We start from the raw sequence: 20,606 nt of genomic DNA on the forward strand, positions 1-20,606 counted from the left end.
TCGAATGAGGCTGGTGTCCTTACAGGGAAGAGGAAATTTGGACACAGAAACAGAGAGAAGGCGATGTGGAGACACAGGGAAAAGTCGGCCATCCACCAGGCTAGGTCATTGGCCTAAACAGATGCTTCCCTCAGGGCCCACAAGGAAGGAACCAGCTCTGCCAACACCTTGATCTCAGATGTCTAGCCTCCAAAACTGTAAGCAAATCAATTTCTGTTGTTTAAGCCCCCCAGTCTGTGGTACTTTGTGACGGCAGCTCTAGCAAACTAGTGCAAAGAATAACCCTAAACCTTACAGCTAATGTCAAGGACCAGTCCATGGACCCACAGCATATTCCTTAGTACCATTATCAGAAAGTCTATTGGCCAATGTCGACCACAATCTTAACTGCACAGTGATTCGATGTTTTTATGCTGTTACAAGAGAACACATATGAATAAAGGCATGTACTCCTAAATTAATCAATATTAGAGTCAACAGGGAAAAATAACAGTGTTCCAGAGTGACTGCCCAAGACCTGCATCAGGAGAAAGGAGAGCCAAAGATGGCAAATACATATATTGCAGGGAAAACAGCTGTGTAAACAGGGAAAAAGAATCCTAAGGGTCACACAGAAAAGCAGATGTGATCCCATCAAACATTGGCAATGCAACCCTAACTATGCAAACAAAAAATAAAAATAAAACAATAAAGGATGCTAACGTATTGACTTAGGATCAGTGAGGTCAGACTTCCACATGCACCAGCATTGATGAGAATTTCTTCCACAGGTCTATCCAGTCTGAAATTTCCCCCCAATAAAGGAAAACAGAGGAGGTGTGTTACCAGGTCCAGAAGAGAAGACGCAAAACAGTGGTGAGAAGCACCATTTCAATATTCGCATTTTACTGATAGGTATAAAAATCTCTCTTAACACAATACAGAGAAAAGTTGGAGACATATTTCCTCAAATACCACACAGATTACTTCAGACACTGTAGTCCAGATTCAAACAAGAGCCCAGATCCCCAGTCATCCAAGGTGCTGTTGCTTAATGGGGGCATCAGCTGAGGAAAGGGACCATTTTTTAGTAAGATACAGCTCTGGTGGGTATAATGGGGCATCTCACTGTGGCTTGAGTTTGCATTTCCCTATGACTAATGACTAATGATGTTGAGCAATTTCTCATGTGCTTACTGGCCCTATGTGCATGCGTGTGCACGCACACATGCAGATGCACGTACGCATGCACATGCATTAGCCCAATACTTTTTAAAATCAGTTAAGATTCAAATCAGTGGTTTAATTTAATCAGTGGTTCTGAACTGGGGCAATTTTGCAATGTCCAGAGAAAATTTGGTTTGTCACACTGGGGCTTTTGCTACTGACATCTAGTGAGTAGAGGCCAGGGATGGTGCAAAACATCCTACAATGCACAGACCCCCTACGACAGAGAATTATCTAACCCTAAATGTCAATAGCACTGAGGTTGGAAAACACGGCTTTAATGGCTTCCCATCGACTTTATGATAAAACCTTGCAGTGGCCTCAGCAGGCCACTTGCCATCCTGCCAGCATTACCTGAACCACAAGCTCCCCACCTGCTTATTTGGCTCTGTCCTCCAAAGGACATCCTTTGATCCTTGGAATGCCCTCATGTGCTATCCCACTGGACTGACACTCTCCCCTCCTCTTGATGGCCTAAGTCCCACTTAGAACCCAGGTCTTTCCATTAATAGAATGCCTCCAGGGGACCCTTCCACATTTCTTTTGCTCACACGTACTTCCATACCTTTTTCTGTAGCACTTACCACCATTATAATGAAATAACTATACTTCTATTTCTTTAGCATCTATCTCCCCCAATAGAATACAAATTCCCCAAGGTCAGGAACCAAACATTTTATTGTCACAACTTCACCACACTAACAAAATGTCTAGCTTTTAAGAGGCATCAATCCATATTTTCATTATGAATACTGCATGGGTGGATGAAAAGCTACAGCAGGTAAAGAAGCAAGGAAGCAAAGACAGGTTCTGGAAAGTATCAGTTGGGGTTGACAAGGAGTAGCTGGGATGTCAGGAAAGGGGGATGGTGGGTATAAGCAACACTTCAGTCATGGCAGGAAAATGATGGAGGGGACAGTAACTACAGGAGGAAGGCTGGAGAACATTGTGCGGAATTCCACCTTGGGATTTTTATGACTAAAAGGCATACTGATATGTTCTTGGAGGAGCTTCAGAGGAGGGAAAACTTTAACAGATACTATCAAAGGGGAGATAATAATAAAGTCAGGATCCAGAGAAACCAGGAATCTTGGGCTCCAGAACCTAGAGACGTACGCTTTCCCGGGGACCAGAGGTAAGGTAGGAGAACGTAGGTGGCCCCAGTAATTAAAGGAGGAGTGGGGAAGGAAGGAAGTCTTTGTGAATCATTAGCATAATAAAGAGAATGTTTTCACAGCCATCAGTCTTTTGTTCTATCACTCCTAAGGCGTCTGAATTGCTTTAAGGGTAATTTTCACAGCAATACTTGGGTAGGGGTGCGAGCATCTTTTTCAGAAAACAGAAGCCACTGGTAACATTCAGAATATGGGATGCAAATACATTGAGCATCATAATTTTCAACCAATATTAAATTGCAATTGAGTACACACTCAACCTTAAGCCATATTTATACCTTACAGGAAATCGGTCCTGTAACCGCAGTCAGCCCTGTATTGACAATAAACATTTTGCTTCTCCAACTCTCATCCAGAAACCCTATCTAGGAAGGCCACAGAGTCCCTTAGGACTCCGGGAGATTTCAGATAGAATGGAAGGATGTAAGGCAGGGATTTCCAACCAATGTCACGGGCAGTATGTCATGAAGGTCTCTTCAGAACCGGACCACCCTCCAGGTCTGCCTCCCCTGTGTGAACCCAGTGCAGACACACACCAGACAATTCCTTCATTCCACAAATATTCCCTCAGCACCTACTGAGTGCCAAGCCTATGCTCTGCCCTAGGGAAAGAAAGAAGATAGGTAACATAAAGCTATAGCCCTCCAGGTGCCTTAGTCCAGTTATAATACAGACAAGGCGTATCCACCTCCTGGGATGCACCCTCCTGCACTGGTAATCTAGAGCTGGCCTCTCAACTGACACTACCTCAAATTCAAGCCAGTCTGCATCCTGCTTAGGGTCATCGTCTACATTTCCTTCATGCCTACCAAGGTTCCCAAGATCAATAATTTCCATAAGAAGCCACAGGACCCGTCTTCATGGGAAACCAACAAAAGACAACATTTTGCAAGTATGTTGGGAAGAGAAAAAGGTGAAGAAGCACATGTAATGAGTCTTGCTAGACGCAAAGCTTTACTTGGTAGGCAATGAGAAAATGGCCTTTGTTTTAACACCCTTTCTGAATATCCACATATACCACGTGTCTATATTGAATGACTGATACAGAACCTTTGTAGACTAGAATATACCCTATGCCTCAAAGTAGCAATGAAGTTTTCCTATGTTCCCATGTAACACGATGTAGACAAAAATGGACTTTGCATATACACCATAAGAATAACTGTTTTTGAAGACAATAGCCAAAAGTTGTAAGTATGTAGGGATCTAAACCCCCTTTGTATGAATCCTAAAATCAGGGAGATTCTTTGGAGAAGAATCTTTTTCAACTAGTATTGATCTGGATTCTATTTAAAGTCTTTTATTACCAAAAGGATTCTGTTTGGAGATACCACGGTAGCCTGGAAAGAGCCCAGAATGTAACCAGACTTAATTTTAAATTTAACTAACCAGTTGTATGTCCTTGGACAAGTCACAACTCATTAGCCTCAGTTTGCTTCTATGTAAAATGGGAATAACGCTTGCCTTTTCCTACCATTCAAAGTGGTCTTGATGACTGAATGGGAGTGAATGTAAATAAATAATAGTGCTTTATTAGCGCCTGTTATTAGAACTCACTCTCGATATTGAAATCCAGAGGCAGCGTTATAGCAAAACTCCATGTTACTCAAATGTAATATTGAAGGAGAAAACATGGGATGTACATGGTGATTGCACGTAAGGACTGAAAATCATGAAATCCTAGAACCATAAAAGACCTATCAAGCAGGGCTTAGTGAAGAAAACAGAAATCTCTCTGGAAATTTTGAAATAAAAGGATTTAATTACAAGCAATTAAGCATTTGACAGAATCACAAGGATTGGGGAAGGGGGCGTCAGGTTGGGCCTCCATGAATGACTCCAGAACACCACAGCACTGTCCCTTGAGGAGAGCTATTGATTTCCTCCAGCACATTCAGAAAGGTAAGAAATCCAGAAGGAACTCCTGGAGTCAAGAACACGCTAGCTTAGTTGAAGACAAAGGAAGAGTAACCTGAGAACAGCGAGCACCCTCTTACTATTGCCTCTTTAGACCCATGGCCCCGGAAACAAGCCACTGAAGAACAATTAGAGAAGGTAATGTTTCTTCTTTCAGCATCTCACTTATCTATGGAAACAAGCCCAGGAATGCAGAAAGGTGGCTTTTCTCACACCTCCGGCTCTCCCCATCTCCTATGAGTGCATCTCATACTGGTGGAACTTAATTTAGCCAGAATATCAGATGCCTCCAGAGTCTGGTAAATGTAGCTTTAGATTTCCAGACTCCACATTTTAAAAAGTCCCACTAAGAGGATGTGAAAATTGATGCTACATGAGACTCAACCATACATGAGACAGAAAACCTGAGAAAGCTTCATGCTTAGGGTCCTTCATTTTTTTAAATCTATTAGCTCATTTGCTGCCTTGTTCTGTGGTCTTCCATCTCTTTTTGAGTTCATATGTCCTCTTCTATAAAATGAATCAGATTAACTTTCTCTTACCTAACTTATAAACAAGTTCCAAATAAAATTTGACTTTTTAACAGCAAAATAATCTCTTAATCTTTTAAGTATCACTGTTATAGACCGATACCCATTGTGACGAGTTCGGGTAAAAGTGTTTTCTTTGCTAACTAATCCATTTTCCCTGACCCTGCTTTGTAAAACTTTAATGTCATAAAAAGAAACAAAACATAAAGCAAATATCATGAACTAAAAGATCCCCTGAAATGAAAAACAGATGTGGGATGCTTTTGTTCTGTTTTTTTGTTTTTTTTTTTTTTAAGATTTTATTTATTTATTCATGAGAGAGAGAGAGAGAGGCAGAGGCAGAGGGAGAAGCAGGCTCCCCGCGGAGCAGGGAGCCCGATGCGGGACTCGATCCCAGGACCCTGGGATCATGACCTGAGCCGAAGGCAGACGCTTAACCGACTGAGCCACCCAGGCGTCCCTTTTGTTCTGTTTTAATACTATTTTTTCTGATTTTATATAATAGTCTCTTTCCCCATTTACAATAATTTAGTTTCTTGATAAATGTACAGATTTAGTCAACATCAATTAAGACACAGACCCAGGCATTTTTTTTCAGAATGCAAATTAAAGTTAAAATTTCCAAAAATTGAAATTAATCTGTGAAGAAGATAAGAAAATCAAATAACAGAACTTAAAGCGATCAGAGGGGAATCAGAACTCTTAAAGAATCGAGCCCTCTTTACATGATATTTCAGTTAGCTCGTCCCAGAAATTGATGGCTTCTTTAAAATCTCATGTGTAACTGAGCTCAGAAATATGTCTCCAGTCCCTTTCCCTACTGATACACAGGAGTACATGGCTTAGATTGGGGCATCAGACATGACATAGATGGGGAAAGGGAAGCATTATGAAATCTGCCTGAGCAGATGGAATTTATGACATGATTTGAAAAGGCTGCATGAACCTAACGTCAGCTTGGGTAACAGGAAAGCCAACATTTTCAGTCACCAAGGATGTGTTATTTAGGTGAGATCCATAGCATTAGTCAAAAATTCAAATCAATCCCATTCCATTTTCTGCTGGCACTCCTTGTTCATGATAACATGAACCGATCCTGATAAAGACACATTTAACCACGGGTTACCAAGTTCCCAAGTTCAACGTAAAAAAAAAGGAAAATGTTCCTGTCCCATTTAAACATCATTGCAGGTAAATATAATTTGAAGCTGTTTATTGATAGGCTGAACTTTCAAGGGAAGTATTCAAGATATGCTAATAGCCAGAGCAAATTATCCTAATGCACCACAGGCAGGAATATCAAAGTCAGGCAAGATAAGAGAGAAAATGTAGAAGAGAAAAAGATATCCCACAAACAGCATGCTGCTTGTCGGCTTTCCTATGCCAATAACAGCCTGTGGACATTACATTTCCTTATAAATTACTAGGGTTTTGTTAAACTGTTTCCTCCTTTGGGGCATTTACACCTGCTTCCCTTCCCAGACTTCACCTTAGGACAGATAAGGACCTAATCAAGTGTCATCTAAACAGAAGGTAAGTCATTTTTGCTGTTACTGTTCTAGAGGGTTCATTCAGCAGTAATAAAAACATGCTTTAGGCTGAAGAGGGTTTGTTTTGTTTTCACTGGAAATTTAAAAAGAGGGTTTTTTTTTTAAGATCAAAAACAGGCAAAACAAATCTACAGAGTTCTAAGTCAGATTATGGTTAGCCCTGGGAGGAGGTGTAGCGAGGGGAAGGGAGCACCTGGGGCCGTCAGTGCTGTTCCTGATTTTTGTCTTTTACTGCAATGCATGTTACACTCTGATAAAAAGCTTAAAATAGCTTTATTTGACTAGCTTTTGGAAAAGTTAATACTTTTACACTTAAAGTAATTACTATCAGTGAGAAATTCACAAAAGCTTTCTGGCTGTCAAAATGGACATATCTGGGCATATTTAAGTGGCCTTTTAGAGGGCCCCTGTCAGCTTTCCAGTCTACAATCTGCCTTTCGCTCTGTGGGGGCCCCAACCAGATCCACCACCTACCAGCAAGAGCTGTTTCTTTCCGTTTCCCATAACCTTTCCAAAGTGAGTGCTGCCGAATGCCCATCTTGTGAACCCTTCCCCTCTGCTCCCTTCATAAATCTTGTCCAGGTCATCCATCATTCTGCTGCCATCATTTGGGAATCTGTAACTGCAGGTTCTACATAATGCAAATATTCTAACTAAGCTTTTGTGTATGATGCTGGGTAGTATACTGCACCTTCCCCATTACCTGTTTTAACTGCAGAGATTTTGTTTGTGGGGGGAGGAGTGGTGGAGAGGGAGGAGGATGCTACTTGTTTCAAATCCATGGGGCATTAATGCAAATCCGAACCTTTGAGCTTCCTCAGCCTTCTCCTCAAACAACTTAGCCAGTCACAATTACAACTTTTGAGTTAGACTGCTTGCGAGACAGAATGTACAGAGATTATTTTTATATATATTTATTTTAAATATATATATATATTCTTACTAAATTACAAGAGTTTCATTTAATTGCTTCCTCCTTCCATATATATATGTATGTATTTTAAGAATTTAAGTAGAAATAAAGCTTTTGGATGCTTTTTAAACTGACTTGCTTTAAAGAAAATGTGTCCTGCTTTTTATATAGATTCATTTTCTCTGAAACACCTGAATTTTTTTAAAAAGGATAAAAATGTGATTTTTTTCTTTTTCTAATTATAAAATATGAAAATCAAAGCCCACATTAAAGGCAACAAAACACATTTAAGGTCTGGATCTTCCCACTTATAGAATAAAAGAGTCATCTAACATACACTGGCCACTATGACAAAATTCATGGCCCTCTAACTACTGGGGGACAATAATTTTTAAAACTGTGTTTTATTAAGGGTTTCCTGTGTGTTGGGCAATACGCGAAACAATGCATGTGCCTCCCCTCACTTAACCTTAACAGCAGTTCCGTGCAGCAGGAAATATTACAATCCTCATATCAAAGATGAGGAACCTGAGGTTGAGGTGCATTAAGTAACTTACAGTGAGATTGGAATTTGGAGGGCAAGAATAGAGAAAAAGAAAGAACAAACAAATGAGAAGCCTTCCATGCCCTAGAGGTTGCAGAACAAGAAGACAAGGTCCTGGGAGCTTACACAGGCACAAATCAGGGGCTGGGAGGGCCTACTGTAGGGTTTCTAGCCTTTCTCTTTTCCTCCACATACTTTCCAGTACAGAGCAAGGCCAACCACTGGAGAGAGGGGGGCCAGACTCACAATCTCCCAAGCTCCCTAACTCAGATGCAGAAAGGAACCCCACCCCCCTCCATCTCGCCAGAACTCTCCCACAACACCCACAGCCCTTTACACCACCCCCCTCCACTACAGGGGCTCAGAATATACAAATGCAAAGTAAAAGCAAGGATAAAGTTGCATCCTTTGATACCACTGGTAAAACAGATCACCAAGATAGGTCAGTCCTGGATCGCTGGCCTTGATGTTCTGACTATACACGCTATTACTAGTTGTTCAAACATTGAAATAATTCTATGCACCCCACAGACCCTGGGGACCACCAGCCCTCCTCAGGATCAGGCCAAAGAAAGGCCAGTGCCTGGTCCTGGTGCAAGAGGGGGTTCTCCGAGACCCTGCTCCCACTCCATTGCCCACCTACTGTCTGTTGTGATTGGTTACTGCCTACATCAAAGCTTTTGACTACCACCCTCAGAGCATCCACAGCCATGAAGCAGGCAGGAGCCAACAGATTATGCAGGGCAGTGCACCTGCTAGGTGACATCTTCCATTCCATATGGTGGGCAGAAAAACAGGATGGGTGATTATGGTGTTTTAACCACTCAAGGAACAAGAGATAATCTCTCCACTTTAAATCGCCCCACACTCATCATTTTCAAATGTATTATTACGCTTTCTAATGGGCTATTGAGAATCTGTATTCTGAGTTTGCCCATCTTTCTTCTTAAAGGCCAGAGAGCAGGGTTCTACAGTTTTTAAGGGAGATCAGTTATTTGAAAGATTTTAAAATTATTTCCAGCACTTACGTTTCCTCTAGACGAACAGGTGGGGATGCACCCCTGGGGCAGGGGGGATGCAAGTATTTCCCAAAGTCAGAGCCAAAAGGAGAAACACAGCAGTCTCCCCTGCTCAAAGACAGACAAGAAGGCCTCTCAAAAATCCTCTAGCTTCTCTTTCCCTTCCTAACAGTCCCACTAGAAGCAGGCGACAATGTTGGAAATTTTTCATTGCATAAAGGAAATTCAAAAGACACGTATGAATGTGAATTAAGCCAGCCTACGCATCAGAGACACTTCATAAAATATGCCATAAGATCTAAAAAGATTGTCCATGATTCCGTCATTGAGGTCCTTCTACCTCTTAAATAGAAAGATAACAATTGGATGATTTCTCAACAGGCAAACATAGAGATAAAATTAAAATCACAAACTAGCAAAAACTGACACAGGCTGACAAGATCACGGGAGCTATCTATCATACTTTCTAAGTTACTTCACAAACCATATCTCAGTGATTTCCAAGTGTGGTTCCCCGGACTGGCAGCCTCAGCAGCACTCAGACCTTATGAGAACTGCTGATTCTCAGGCCTTCTGAATCAGAAACCGAGGGTGGGACCCAGCGATCTGAGTGTTGCCAAGCCCCCTCTGATGATTCTGATGCATGCCCAAGCGTGCCTACTGGTTACTCCCAACCACTATATGTAAAACAGGTTAAAAAAAAAAATGTAGCATTCTCAAAGTTTTGCACAAGAGGCAGCAAAGATTCAGAAAAGTTAAGTGATTAACCTCAAGTCACACAGCTGACTGGCAAGAGAATCAGCAGGTAAACTCAAGCCTTTGGACTCAAAATCTAGTTCTCTTCTGTCTTCCTCACAAAGTATCACTAAGATGCAATATAATGAGCCAGATCACCTAAACTGGCTTGATTTGGGAAGGGCAAATATGAATTGGAACCCAGGTTCAAATGTGAACTTAGGTCACCTGTATCCACCTGAGGAGAATACAGGGGACCTGAGAAAGTCTGGTCTCCTCTTCGTTCAAGATCACCATGGAGACAGCCCGCCAAGGAACTTGCAGGAGAGTTCATCATATTCCTGATAACATGACTCCTGGGTGCAGTCTAGGTTCTTCCCTATAGAAGATCTGAGATTCTCAAGGCTCCCGCTCTTTAGTGCCTACATCCTTCCTGTAGGGTTTCCCAGGAAACTCACTGTTGCTGTGCTCAGAAGGAGCGCTTCTCACCTTCTTCAGGCGGTGTCTGACTGGTGGCCTCTCCATTACTCTCATTGCATCACTCCTCATCTCTATATGATCAGTGTTCTCAGTCATTTTCTGTCTCCTCCACCTATCATATAAGGTCTATAACAGCAGAGATTCTGTCTACATGCGTCACCACCTCATGAGCTAGGATAGGGCCTGGCATTATCAGGTAAGGAAGAAATACACATGCCATGAATGCACATGATAAAAATCATCTACCGGGATGTATCAAAATGTGTTCCATAGAAGAGCCTCATTTTCAAAGTGATGCTGCTTATCTTCTTCCAAATACGACATTCTGGACCATTGTTTAAAATCATCACTGTGAATAAATCCAGAGCTTATGGTGGAATACTCTTTTATATCTTGTAAAGTCCTTCTCTCTCTCTCTTCTTTCCGCCCTTACCCTCTTGCTCATCACATCAGCTCTCTATTTGAGACATCAAGATGGGCAAGACTGTTTTATTCATTGCTGAATTGCATTTTCTTTTTCGTTGTTGTTGTTTTCCTTTCACACAAACAAAGCATTTAATCTGTGTCTGAACTTATTGTTTAGATTCTACTCCATTTACAAAAACATCCAGTCGTTACAGTGGGACGGAAGAAGAGAAGTGTAAAGTCCTCAGTAAAAAGATGTAGGTTTACATCCTTGCCTACAGCATTTAATAATTAGCATTAGCTTTCAAGGAAGCTGTGGCTCATACTCCAAGTTCCGTTTACACTTCCAAATGGAGAAAATATAGACACAGACTCACTCAACTAAGTAATTGGATCTGCTACCTGGAATATTTAAATTGTTTTCAGACACTGGAAAATGGCTTAAGAAGATTAAAGAAAAATACCCTGGAGGATAACAGGCTATAATTTACTAGGTGGAAAATCTTTTCAGCAAGAAGAACACCTTATTCTCTGATAATTCCTCCTGTTTAAGAGATGTCTTCTTCATTTGGACCTAAATTTCTCTAGATCCTGACAGCTCAGATTGATCCCAGTGGATTGTTCTTATCACACCTTTTGAATGACACCCAGGACACATAAATTGATACCATAATGTCCTCCATCTGAAGATTCCCATGTTTTCAGCAAGATTATTAATAAAAGTGTCTGAAGGCAATGGTGGGGGGTGGGTGTCACTTGAAGCCGGGGGTCCAGGGCTCATGTGAAATCCTGGAGATCCGGGTCCGGGCTAAGCTCTGCCCCACTTGGCAAAAGACGTACATAAATGGTGGGGGAATGCCTTGCCGGGTCTGTTTTGAGCTGAGGACTCCAGCCAGCTCAGTTCCCAAAAAAACTAGCTCTCCTCATTTGCCCACAGGCCCACTGAGCACTCCTAGACCCCTCAGGGCTCCCGCTTCTGCCCTCTAGTCCTCCTCAGTTGTGTCCTAACCGGCCCTTCACAAGGCCCCTCACTCCCGAGCCAGGCGCTGAAGTTTGGCATCAGCGACCACCTGTCGGCTGGACCGCTGTGTTCTCTGCCGCGTGGGCTCCCATAAGAGCGCCAGGGCGGTTAGCCGTCACTGAACAGTTTCGGACTTCGAGGCTGTTCCTCCTGGAGAGGGGGCAAAAGAGGTTAAGGGGGGGTGCGTCTGCGGGCGGAGAGGGGCGCGTCTTGGTCACACCCCAGCGCTCTCCAGCTGGTCCCAACTTCACACTTTCCAAACTCTCAGGACCGTCCCTGGCAAAGCCTGCCCCTCCTGCTCCACTGGCCCCAAAGAGACAAGACCCTCAGGGGGCGCCTGCCAGACCGAGCAAGGATGGCAACTCCTGAACCCGTGGAGCCCAGGAGCGCGCGCTAAGCCGCTGCTCTCCGCCAGCCGCCTCGGCAGTGGCCACCCCGCGCGCCCCGAGGCCGCCCCGGCCCGATCCGGGGCGCCCATTGCATAACGCGCCCCTCGCCCCACCCCCACGCCGCCCGCCCCGTGCCCGGCCCCGTGCCCCGCGCCCCCGCTGGGGCCCCCAGCCCGCCGCCCCCGACTTACATCATCCCACTTGACGAATTTGGTGCCCTTCTTCAGGCTGTCGGACACGCACACGGGCTTGAGTTGCAAAGCGTGCACTCCGGGCTGAGCCCCGGCCATCTGGGCTCATCGGGGCTCCGGGCGGCCCGGGCGAGCGCGGCAGGGACGGGGCGCGGGGCGCGGGCTCCTTTCTCGGCTCGCGAGGCGCTCGACTCTGTTCTCCCGCCGGCCTCCCCCGGCCTCCCGGCCTCCGCACCTCCTCCGGCGCCGCTCAGCAGGCGGGGCGCGCGGGGGCCAGGCGCCGGGCCATGCCCCGGGCGGGACGCGGGGTCGGGCGCCCGCGGTGGCTGCGGAGCCTCGGAGGGCGAAGGGAAGCCGAGCCGGGCTGCCGAGGCTGCCAGCTGCCGCCGGGTACTGCTCCTCCGCCGCCGCCGCCTCGAAGCGCACCATTCAGCACATCCTCTATACACAGAGGGAGAGCGCGAGTGACACACGCTCGGCGCCCCCCCCCCCCCCGGCTCCTTCCCCTCCTCCCTCCTCCTCCCGCCCCGCTTCCCCGCCACCCTCGCTGGCTCGGTCCCTCCTTCCCCCGGCGGCTTCCAGCCCAACTTTGCGCGCTGGGTCAGGCGCCGGGAAGCGGGGACGCAGCGGCACCTCCCGGCTCCTGGGCCCCACTGCAGCCAACGCCTGCGCCGCCCGCGCGCCCTCTGAGCATGCCCCATGCCCCGGTTGCCGGGGTGCCCGGGGTGCCCGCGAGCCGCGCGTTCCCTGGGGCTTTCCGGGGAACTTGCGCCGGAGCCTGGAATGTCTTCGCATCCAAACTGGGTGGGGAGAGGGAGAGGTCGGGAGCGATCAGAGAGGCAGCCCCTAGCTGGAGCTCTCCAGCGCGGCCACAACCCAGCTCTTTGCAAAGACAATTATTATTTATTGGTAGAGAGGAGAGCAGTTGAGAGGCGGCGTGAGAGCTCTTTGGGGAAACCTTGCGGCGCCTAAGAGTTTGCAGCGCGCTGGTCTTGAAGCAGGGGCATGCGGTTAAGTCGTGCTTTTGAGAAAGAAAGTCCATCCTAAGAGAAACAATGGTTTTGTTTCCCATGGAGACAGAAGGCCCCCTCTCCACGTAGTGTGGTGTGTGTGTGTGTGTGAGGGAGAGAGAGAGAGAGAGAGAGAGAGAGACAGAGGGAGAGGAAAGACAAAGGAGAGAGAGGTGTCTTATGGATAGAAACTTGCTCATTTAGTAACATGAATCTAAGAATGTCCTCTTTCAACAAACATTTCTCATTTCGTAAAAAAGAGAGGACCCCCATCAAAATAGGTAAAATTTCAAATTGATAATACCAGTGTTTGATAGCATATAGAGCAACTGGAACTCTCATCCATTGCTGGAGAGAGTATAAAATGGTAAAGCCATTTTGGAGCAGTTTCTTATAAAAAGTCAAACGTTTACTTATCCTGAAACCCAGGACTTCCCAAGAGAAATGAAAATGTATGTTCGGGCGCCTGGGTGGCTCAGTTGGTTAAGCAACTGCCTTCGGCTCAGGTCATGATCCTGGAGTCCCGGGATTGAGTCCCGCATCGGGCTCCCTGCTCAGCGAGGAGCCTGCTTCTCCCTCTGATCCTCCCCCCTCTCATGTACTCTCTCTCATTCTCGCTCTCTCAAATAAATAAATAAAATCTTAAAAAAAAAAAAAAAGAAAATGTATGTTCACACAGACTTATGTAACAGTGTTCATGGATTTCTTCATCATAGCCCAAACTGGAAACTACATATGTCAATCAACAGGTTTAATGGGTAAACAAACAACTGGAGGAATTCTGGAATAGGCAAACTAGCCTATATTGGCAGAAAGCAGGTTATTAGTCACTTGTGGCCAGGAATGGGCAGGGATTGACAGAGAAGGGGCACCAGGGAGCTTTGGGGAGTGTTGGAAATGTTCTATATCACGCAGGTACACATTTGTCAAAACTCATAGAACTAAAATGATTACATTTTATCATAAATAAAATTTGTCTTGGGGCGCCTGGGTGGCTCAGTCGTTAAGCGTCTGCCTTCGGCTCAGGTCATGATCCCGGGGTTCTGGGATTGAGCCCAGCATTGGGCTCCCTGCTCTGTGAGAAGCCTGCTTCTCCCTCTCCCACTCCCCCTGCTTGTGTTCCCTCTCTCGCTGTCTCTCTCTCTCTCTGTCAAATAAATAAAATATTTTTAAAAAATAAAAATAAAATAAAATTTATCTCAATGAAACTGATTTTTAAAAAGAAGAAACAGTATATGAACAAAGAAAAAAATGAGAGAAATCTTCCTTTCTCTTAAGCATTTGTTCTCTCTAACCTCTGCCCCTACGGTTTTCCAGGCCCAGTGTTTATAAACTAAGTCAAAGCATTACCAAAACTTCAATGGGGAAATTTGCTTATTAAATAGTTCAGTGCATTCAAAAAATATGTATTGATCACCAGCTATATACTAGGCACTATAGGAATCACCAGGGATAACCTGGTGAACATACACCTGACTCCTGCTCTCTTGGGGGGGTGGGGGAGCTCACCTTGTCCTTGGAAGCCACTTGCTAGAAAGAATCCCTGTAAAGACTGACTTGTTTCATCTGGATCACATGTCCCTAAACTAAAATCTGAGTAAAACTCAGCCTGGCAGCCCTGGCTTGCCAGTTACCTTGCAGAAGTCTCTAGTCACGATCCCATGTTGCTTTTCCCTACTTTAGAGGATACAACAAGACTGCCTCCAGGGTTCCTGGCCTTCTCAATTGTCCTTACAATGGATCCTACCAGAGTGGTTCTTTTCTCTTTCCTATTCTGTTTTTTCTCTTTATTTGTCTTTTCTTTCCCCTTGCAATCTCTCCATTATCTACAGGAAGGATTCTTGGTCAAATAGGTTTTACCCACCAGAGTGGCTAAGGAAGGCAAGACAGATAAGAGATGTGCCCTCTAGAAGAGTAATTTGGAGGATTAGAAATGGGCTGTAACCAAATGAAAAGGTAGACCTAGCTTCTTCGTGGTGCCTTCCTTGTTCTTTTCCTTGCTCCTTTCTGTATCCACACATTTTGCCATGTGACCTTGCAGTTTTCAACTAGATGCCTGTGATTTATCCACCCCATTGATGTTGGACTGTAGCACTTGCTTTGGCCAATGGGATGTTAGGAGATATTGATGTGAACAAAGGCTTAAAATATGCTTGTGAGGTTGGGCTTGCCCCCTTGGGTTTCTTGTCATTGCCATGAGATAAACATATTTCAGGGAGCCACATGAGGCATACCAAGGCCTAATCCCCAGGTTAGAGGACAATCCGACAAAACCCATCCTAGATTTGCCAAAACCCAGTCAACCTGCAGACTTGTGAACATGACAATAGATGCTCATTGTTGGGGTGCCTGGGTGGCTCAGATGGTTAAGCATCTGCCTCTGGCTCAGGTCATGATCCCAGGGTCCTGGGATCGAGTCCCGCGTCGGGTTCCCTGCTCGGTGGGGAGCCTGCTTCTCCCTCTCCCACTCCCACTCTCCCTGCTTGTGTTCCCTCTCTTGCTGTGTCTCTCTCTGTCAAATAAATAAAATCTTTTAAAAAAATAAATAGATGCTCATTGTTGAATGTTACTGAGAGGGTCATTTGTTAGATACCATCATGGTAGCAGTAGCTGAGTGAGTCATTCATATAGCATTCTTGTTCCTTCCCAGCTGTTGCTGTGAATGTGCATATAAGGAGAATAAAGCTGTAGAATTCTGAAGAGTGTTGGTCTTTCAAGACAAACATGGGCTCCCAGAACTTCCTGTGCCAGCAAGAGAATGCAGTTTGATCCAGGAAGGCTATGGGATAAATCTCTTCAACATGTATGATGAGGCTTGAGGCAGGTTGGTTCAACCCCCTCATTTTCCACACCTCTGGGTAAGGATACAAGGCAGAAATACTTTTAAAGTGTGGGGATTTTTGTCGTGCAAAGGGACCTGTAGGGACGTCCAAAATTGTGTGAGCCAAGCCTATGATCCATCAAGTTCAGTGTTCTGTTTTTAAAACAATAGAAAGTTCTGTGTTTGGGGTTTTGTTTTTGTTTGTGTTTTTGTTTTTTTGTGAGAGCACAGATCTGCCCTCCAGAATGTCAGCCTCAGGGAGTTGGCAAAGCTAACCTTTACTGAGTATTCACTATAGGCCAGAGCGCTAAGCTAAGCACCTCCCAGACGCTCAATAACTTAATGCTTACTATTCAACAGCACCCTCCCACCCTCTTTTTCTTGTAAGGAAACCTTGATTTGATTCAGATGCTTAGGGAAGGTGCCCCCTTCCTCTTCCCAGGGAATGAACAATTATTGGTCTATTGGTCTAAACCAGTTGTAGAATCCTGTTCTCCTTAGTCTTTGATTGGTTTAGGAGGTGGTTAAGAGACCCAAATCTGGCCAATGAATTAGAAAGGTAGGGCTTTAGGGAAGCATTTCTCTCCCCCGACCCTCTCTCTCTCTCCGCAGTACATTGCTGTGTAAAAAGAATGGCCAAGTAGAAACATGCAAATATGGCCCTTCATGAGATTGTTAACTCTTTGACCACTTCTAGATTTCCTGATAAGTGTCTTTATTGCTTAAGCCATATTGTTACTCCCAGCTGATCTGGTGGACAATATTATTATCCCCCATTTTACTAATTACAAAGTTGAGACTTGGAGGGATGAATTAACCTGCTCAAGGTCACACAGATTAGAAGTGAGATTGAGACCAAAGAACACTGACTTTAGAACTTGCCTCTTCACCACTAGGCTAGTCACTTCTAGAACCTATAACTTAGATCTGAGCAATTTCTTTCTGCTTTCAAACACAATATGATATAAATATTCCCAATTTCCCTAGAAAACTATGGTATGTAGCCCAGTCTCTTATAATTCACTTACAGCCTGCCATCGTGGGACGAACTGGTGTTTTAATCTGAACAGACATACTTTCTAGCAACCAGTTCTACCAATTGCTAGCTGTGGGACCCTGGGAAAGTCTCTTACCCATCGGAATATTTCTAATATTGTATTTCCATACAATAGCCTAATGGGCAATGGGTAAAGAATTATGGTGATCAAAACTTAGTGTGTGCCAGGTACTGTTGTAAGGGCTTTACACTTTTAGTTCATTAGTCCTCACATGAACCCCTCACATGGATTACTATTCTTACCTCCATTTTATAGTGGAAGAAACTGAGTCAGTCAAGGGTTAAATGTTAGTCCACGATTTTTCAGCTAGTAAGTTGGAAGAACCAGAATTCAAACCTGGACAATTTGGCCCTAGAGCCAGTACAAGGAATCACCACCCTATGTATGCTATGAAGTCATGTGGGTAAGCCTCTGTCACATAGTGCTAATCAGTGGTAGTTAATGCATTTATAATTATTCCAAAAGGGTACTCTATTGCCTTAATGTGCCTTAGGATAACTTTTTATGAACAGTATTCAAAGACAGCAACATAATTTCTGGGGTCTGTGATCGAGTCAACTTCTTTTTGCCTGCACTGATTCTCTAAACTTTAATCATACCCATTTTTATCTCTAACATGCTAGAATTCAAAAGCTCTTTTCCATTTTGAATAAATAAGTTTTAATTGCATGTAAGCATCAGATTCCTCTAACTCTACCCTTTCTGAAATAGCAGAGATATGAAGGAAAACTTCCCAGAACCAGCTTTAACATAACTACATCTGAGTTACATTAAATAGTCTTTGGCACATAAAACCCTCCATGTGTGCTACTCCATACCCTTTCCCTGCCTGGCTGTCTGGAATGAAGACAACCCCCATGGTGACCTTGGGAGCCATGTGTTGGAGAAGGCAGAACCTCTGTTAGCCTGGGTCCCTGGATAGCGGCAAGGTGAAGGTCACCCTGATCACTTGCTCACCTGCCCAATACACTTATGTGAACAAGAAATACACTTTCAGAGTACGTAAGTTAAGAAGTAAATATCATTAATATCATTAGTATCGTATTTACATTTCACATCAATATAAGAGATAAGGTTTATACATCTTGGATGATAAATAGGAACATGCATCATGATGCAATTGCCAAGTTCTGACTCAGTGAGATCTGTTATCAAATAAAACACTGAGATAAGCAGAGGCTCAAAAGAAGAAACTTAAAATTATCACCAGCACATGGAAAAAAAAAAAAAAACCTATACTTTTTTTTTCCTTGGAGGCTCTTATTTCAACCCTTTCTTAATAGCACAATGCATTTTGTCTAGTCTATCACACAAAAGAGAAAAAGCTTTCAGATTGATTTAGTTATGTTACAAAAATGGTGAGATTTTTTTTCTTTTGGAAAAACAAGAAAAATACCTGATGTTCATTTAAGCTCCATTTTATCATTCATGTAAAGCAAAAGCTTTCATTGAAATCTGGTTGATCGCCTTAAACACCATTTAAAAAAAAAAGAAGACGAATTTGGAAGTGCGGCGCCAAAAATGTTTAAAGAGAGACACTCTCAGCAGAATCTGGCTTTCACAGAAAATGCAGGCGTTAGGGAGTGAGGACCACAGAAGCGATGCCTCAGGACAGATTGGAAGCATTGAAGAAAGACCTCTTCACCTCACCTTTCGTCCCTCCTGCCATTGCCAGACCCTCCGGAATGTCAAGATACAAATCTTCAAGAGCCAGTTTATCTTCCAGACATGTATCTGCACTGTTCTATAAAAATAAACGTCAGCACACCCATAGTCCTCTCTCACTTCAAATATAACCACCACGCTCTGAGTCTCTAGTGATATCTCAACAGAATTTAAAGGAAGTTTCTTTTTACTTTTGAGCTTTTGAACACAAGGAATGGGTTCACACTTGGGAAAAAAAAACTTTTGTCCTATTGACTGGTTTCGGGTAATAATCCTCTTCCTGATTAAAGTAGAGTTAAATTCTACAATGTTGTACTTCTTCTTCTTATACAAAGATTTCAGTCACCATTTACTGATAATGGTGGCTTTTAGCAAACAACATTTCTTTGTTTCTAGTTTTCTTGTCTAGCATTCTCTCATTTCACTACCATTGCTCCACCTTAGCAATCTATGAGCAAACTCTTTGGTTATAACTATTCATATTATTATTTCTTTCTTTAAAGATTTTATTTATTTATTTGACAGAGAGAGACACAGCGAGAGAGGGAACACAAGCAGGGGGGGTTGGAGAGGGAGAAGCAGACTCCCCGCTGAGCAGGGAGCCCGATGTGGGGCTCGATCCCAGGACCCCGGGATCATGACCTGAGCCGAAGGCAGATGCTTAATGACTGAGCCACCCAGGCACCCCTCATATTATTATTTAAAACATACAAAGGCAGTGAGGGAAAGTTGTTTTTCCTAAAAGGCTCTTCAGAGAGGCTCAAGTTGTCCATCCAGTATCCATTCTCTCGGAGCCTATTAGCAGTAGGACTCTGTTGATTGGAAACCTCCAGAGTTCCCTAAGGGGAAATTGAAACTGGCCCCCTTACACAGCCCTGGCATGGGGTAGGGGGGAGGGGGTGGGGACTAAGAGAGACCAAAGAGAGAGGTAGATAGATGGGTAGGTGGCTGGTTTAAAAAGCAAAGGAACTTATACAAGGTTGTCTTGGAGGCAGCAAGACAAGGATATCCACCAGAACCTTGAAAGTTTAGAGACAGGCCTTGCCTTGGTTCAGTCACATATATGGTCCAGGTGGCCTCGACAACACCCTAGCTCTCCAGGCTGCATCTTTGAAAATGGCTCCCACTGTGGGAATGGTTGGCAGAACATACATTCTGGAACAGGGGAGGGAGTGAGGAGATTCCGATTGCCTGGGTCCAGCTCATGGGTCAACCCATGGTCATATCCTCTTGATGACCTCCTCCAACAGACCTCAATTTAATTTGGAATAGAAATGTACTTTGTTCACCCTCCCTCCTTCCTCCTTCTTGCTCCATGGAATGCCCACTTGACGGTCGAAGAGCCAGAGCCAGCCAGAAGCTGACCTTGAGAATGGAAACCAGGAGCTAGACTGGTAGAACAGAAAGAAGTTCTTGGATCTCCTAACCATCACATCACCCTGGACCATCTAGAGTTTAAATGAGGAAAAAAAAAATCTCTATCTTGATTAAGTCCTTATAATTTGGGGGTTTTTAGCCTAGGCAGCCACAACTGACCCTAACTGATAGAGAAGCAAACACCAAACACTCTGGTGGCTTCTAGTGTTGCTGTTTTGCTCCACATCAGTCTTCAAATGCCTTTCAATGCTCTGCTTAGCAGGTTAGAAAAAATGTCTTTGTTTTTTTCCATGTATTTCTCCAGGGTTTTTGTTCCTGAAGAAATTGCTGGTTCTCAGTCATTCCACCAGTTCAGGATTAGTACAGAAACATTGATTTTCATAGAAAAGAATTGTACTCAAAGTATTTGTGAGGATAAGTAATGAGTAGCATAGTGATGTATTTTATTAAAAATAAGTCCCAATGCTACGGTAGCAGCTACATAATTAGAGATAGATGTCACCATGTAAGTCAACTACGATGATTTACAGAGACTGTGAGGTTTTGCTTTTTCTCACTTGAAAACCATCTTTTACATTAATGTTGACATTATAATATTCT

General features: G+C 44.0%; 1 protein-coding gene across 7 annotated transcripts in view; it reads right to left on the reverse strand.

The window, feature by feature from the left end:
- Positions 1-12,564, reverse strand: part of PLCB1 (phospholipase C beta 1) — a 683,394-nt gene extending 670,830 nt beyond the window's left edge. For 5 of the 7 annotated variants that reach the window (XM_064572835.1, XM_064572837.1, XM_045885405.3 and 2 more), the window contains exon 1: positions 12,076-12,562. In XM_064572835.1, coding sequence (XP_064428905.1) covers positions 12,076-12,174 — 99 coding nt within the window. In that variant the 5' untranslated portion in view covers positions 12,175-12,562. Of the gene's footprint in view, positions 1-12,075 lie in introns of all 7 variants that reach the window. The other 2 variants (XM_064572834.1, XM_045885403.2) reach the window with 2 other exon arrangements.
- Positions 12,565-20,606: the final 8,042 nt, after the last annotated feature.

Source organism: Mirounga angustirostris, unplaced genomic scaffold (genome assembly GCF_029215605.1).
Source record: "Mirounga angustirostris isolate CCGP_5_RB_7025 unplaced genomic scaffold, mMirAng1.0.hap1 SCAF_10, whole genome shotgun sequence".
NCBI classification, from domain to species: domain Eukaryota; kingdom Metazoa; phylum Chordata; class Mammalia; order Carnivora; family Phocidae; genus Mirounga; species Mirounga angustirostris.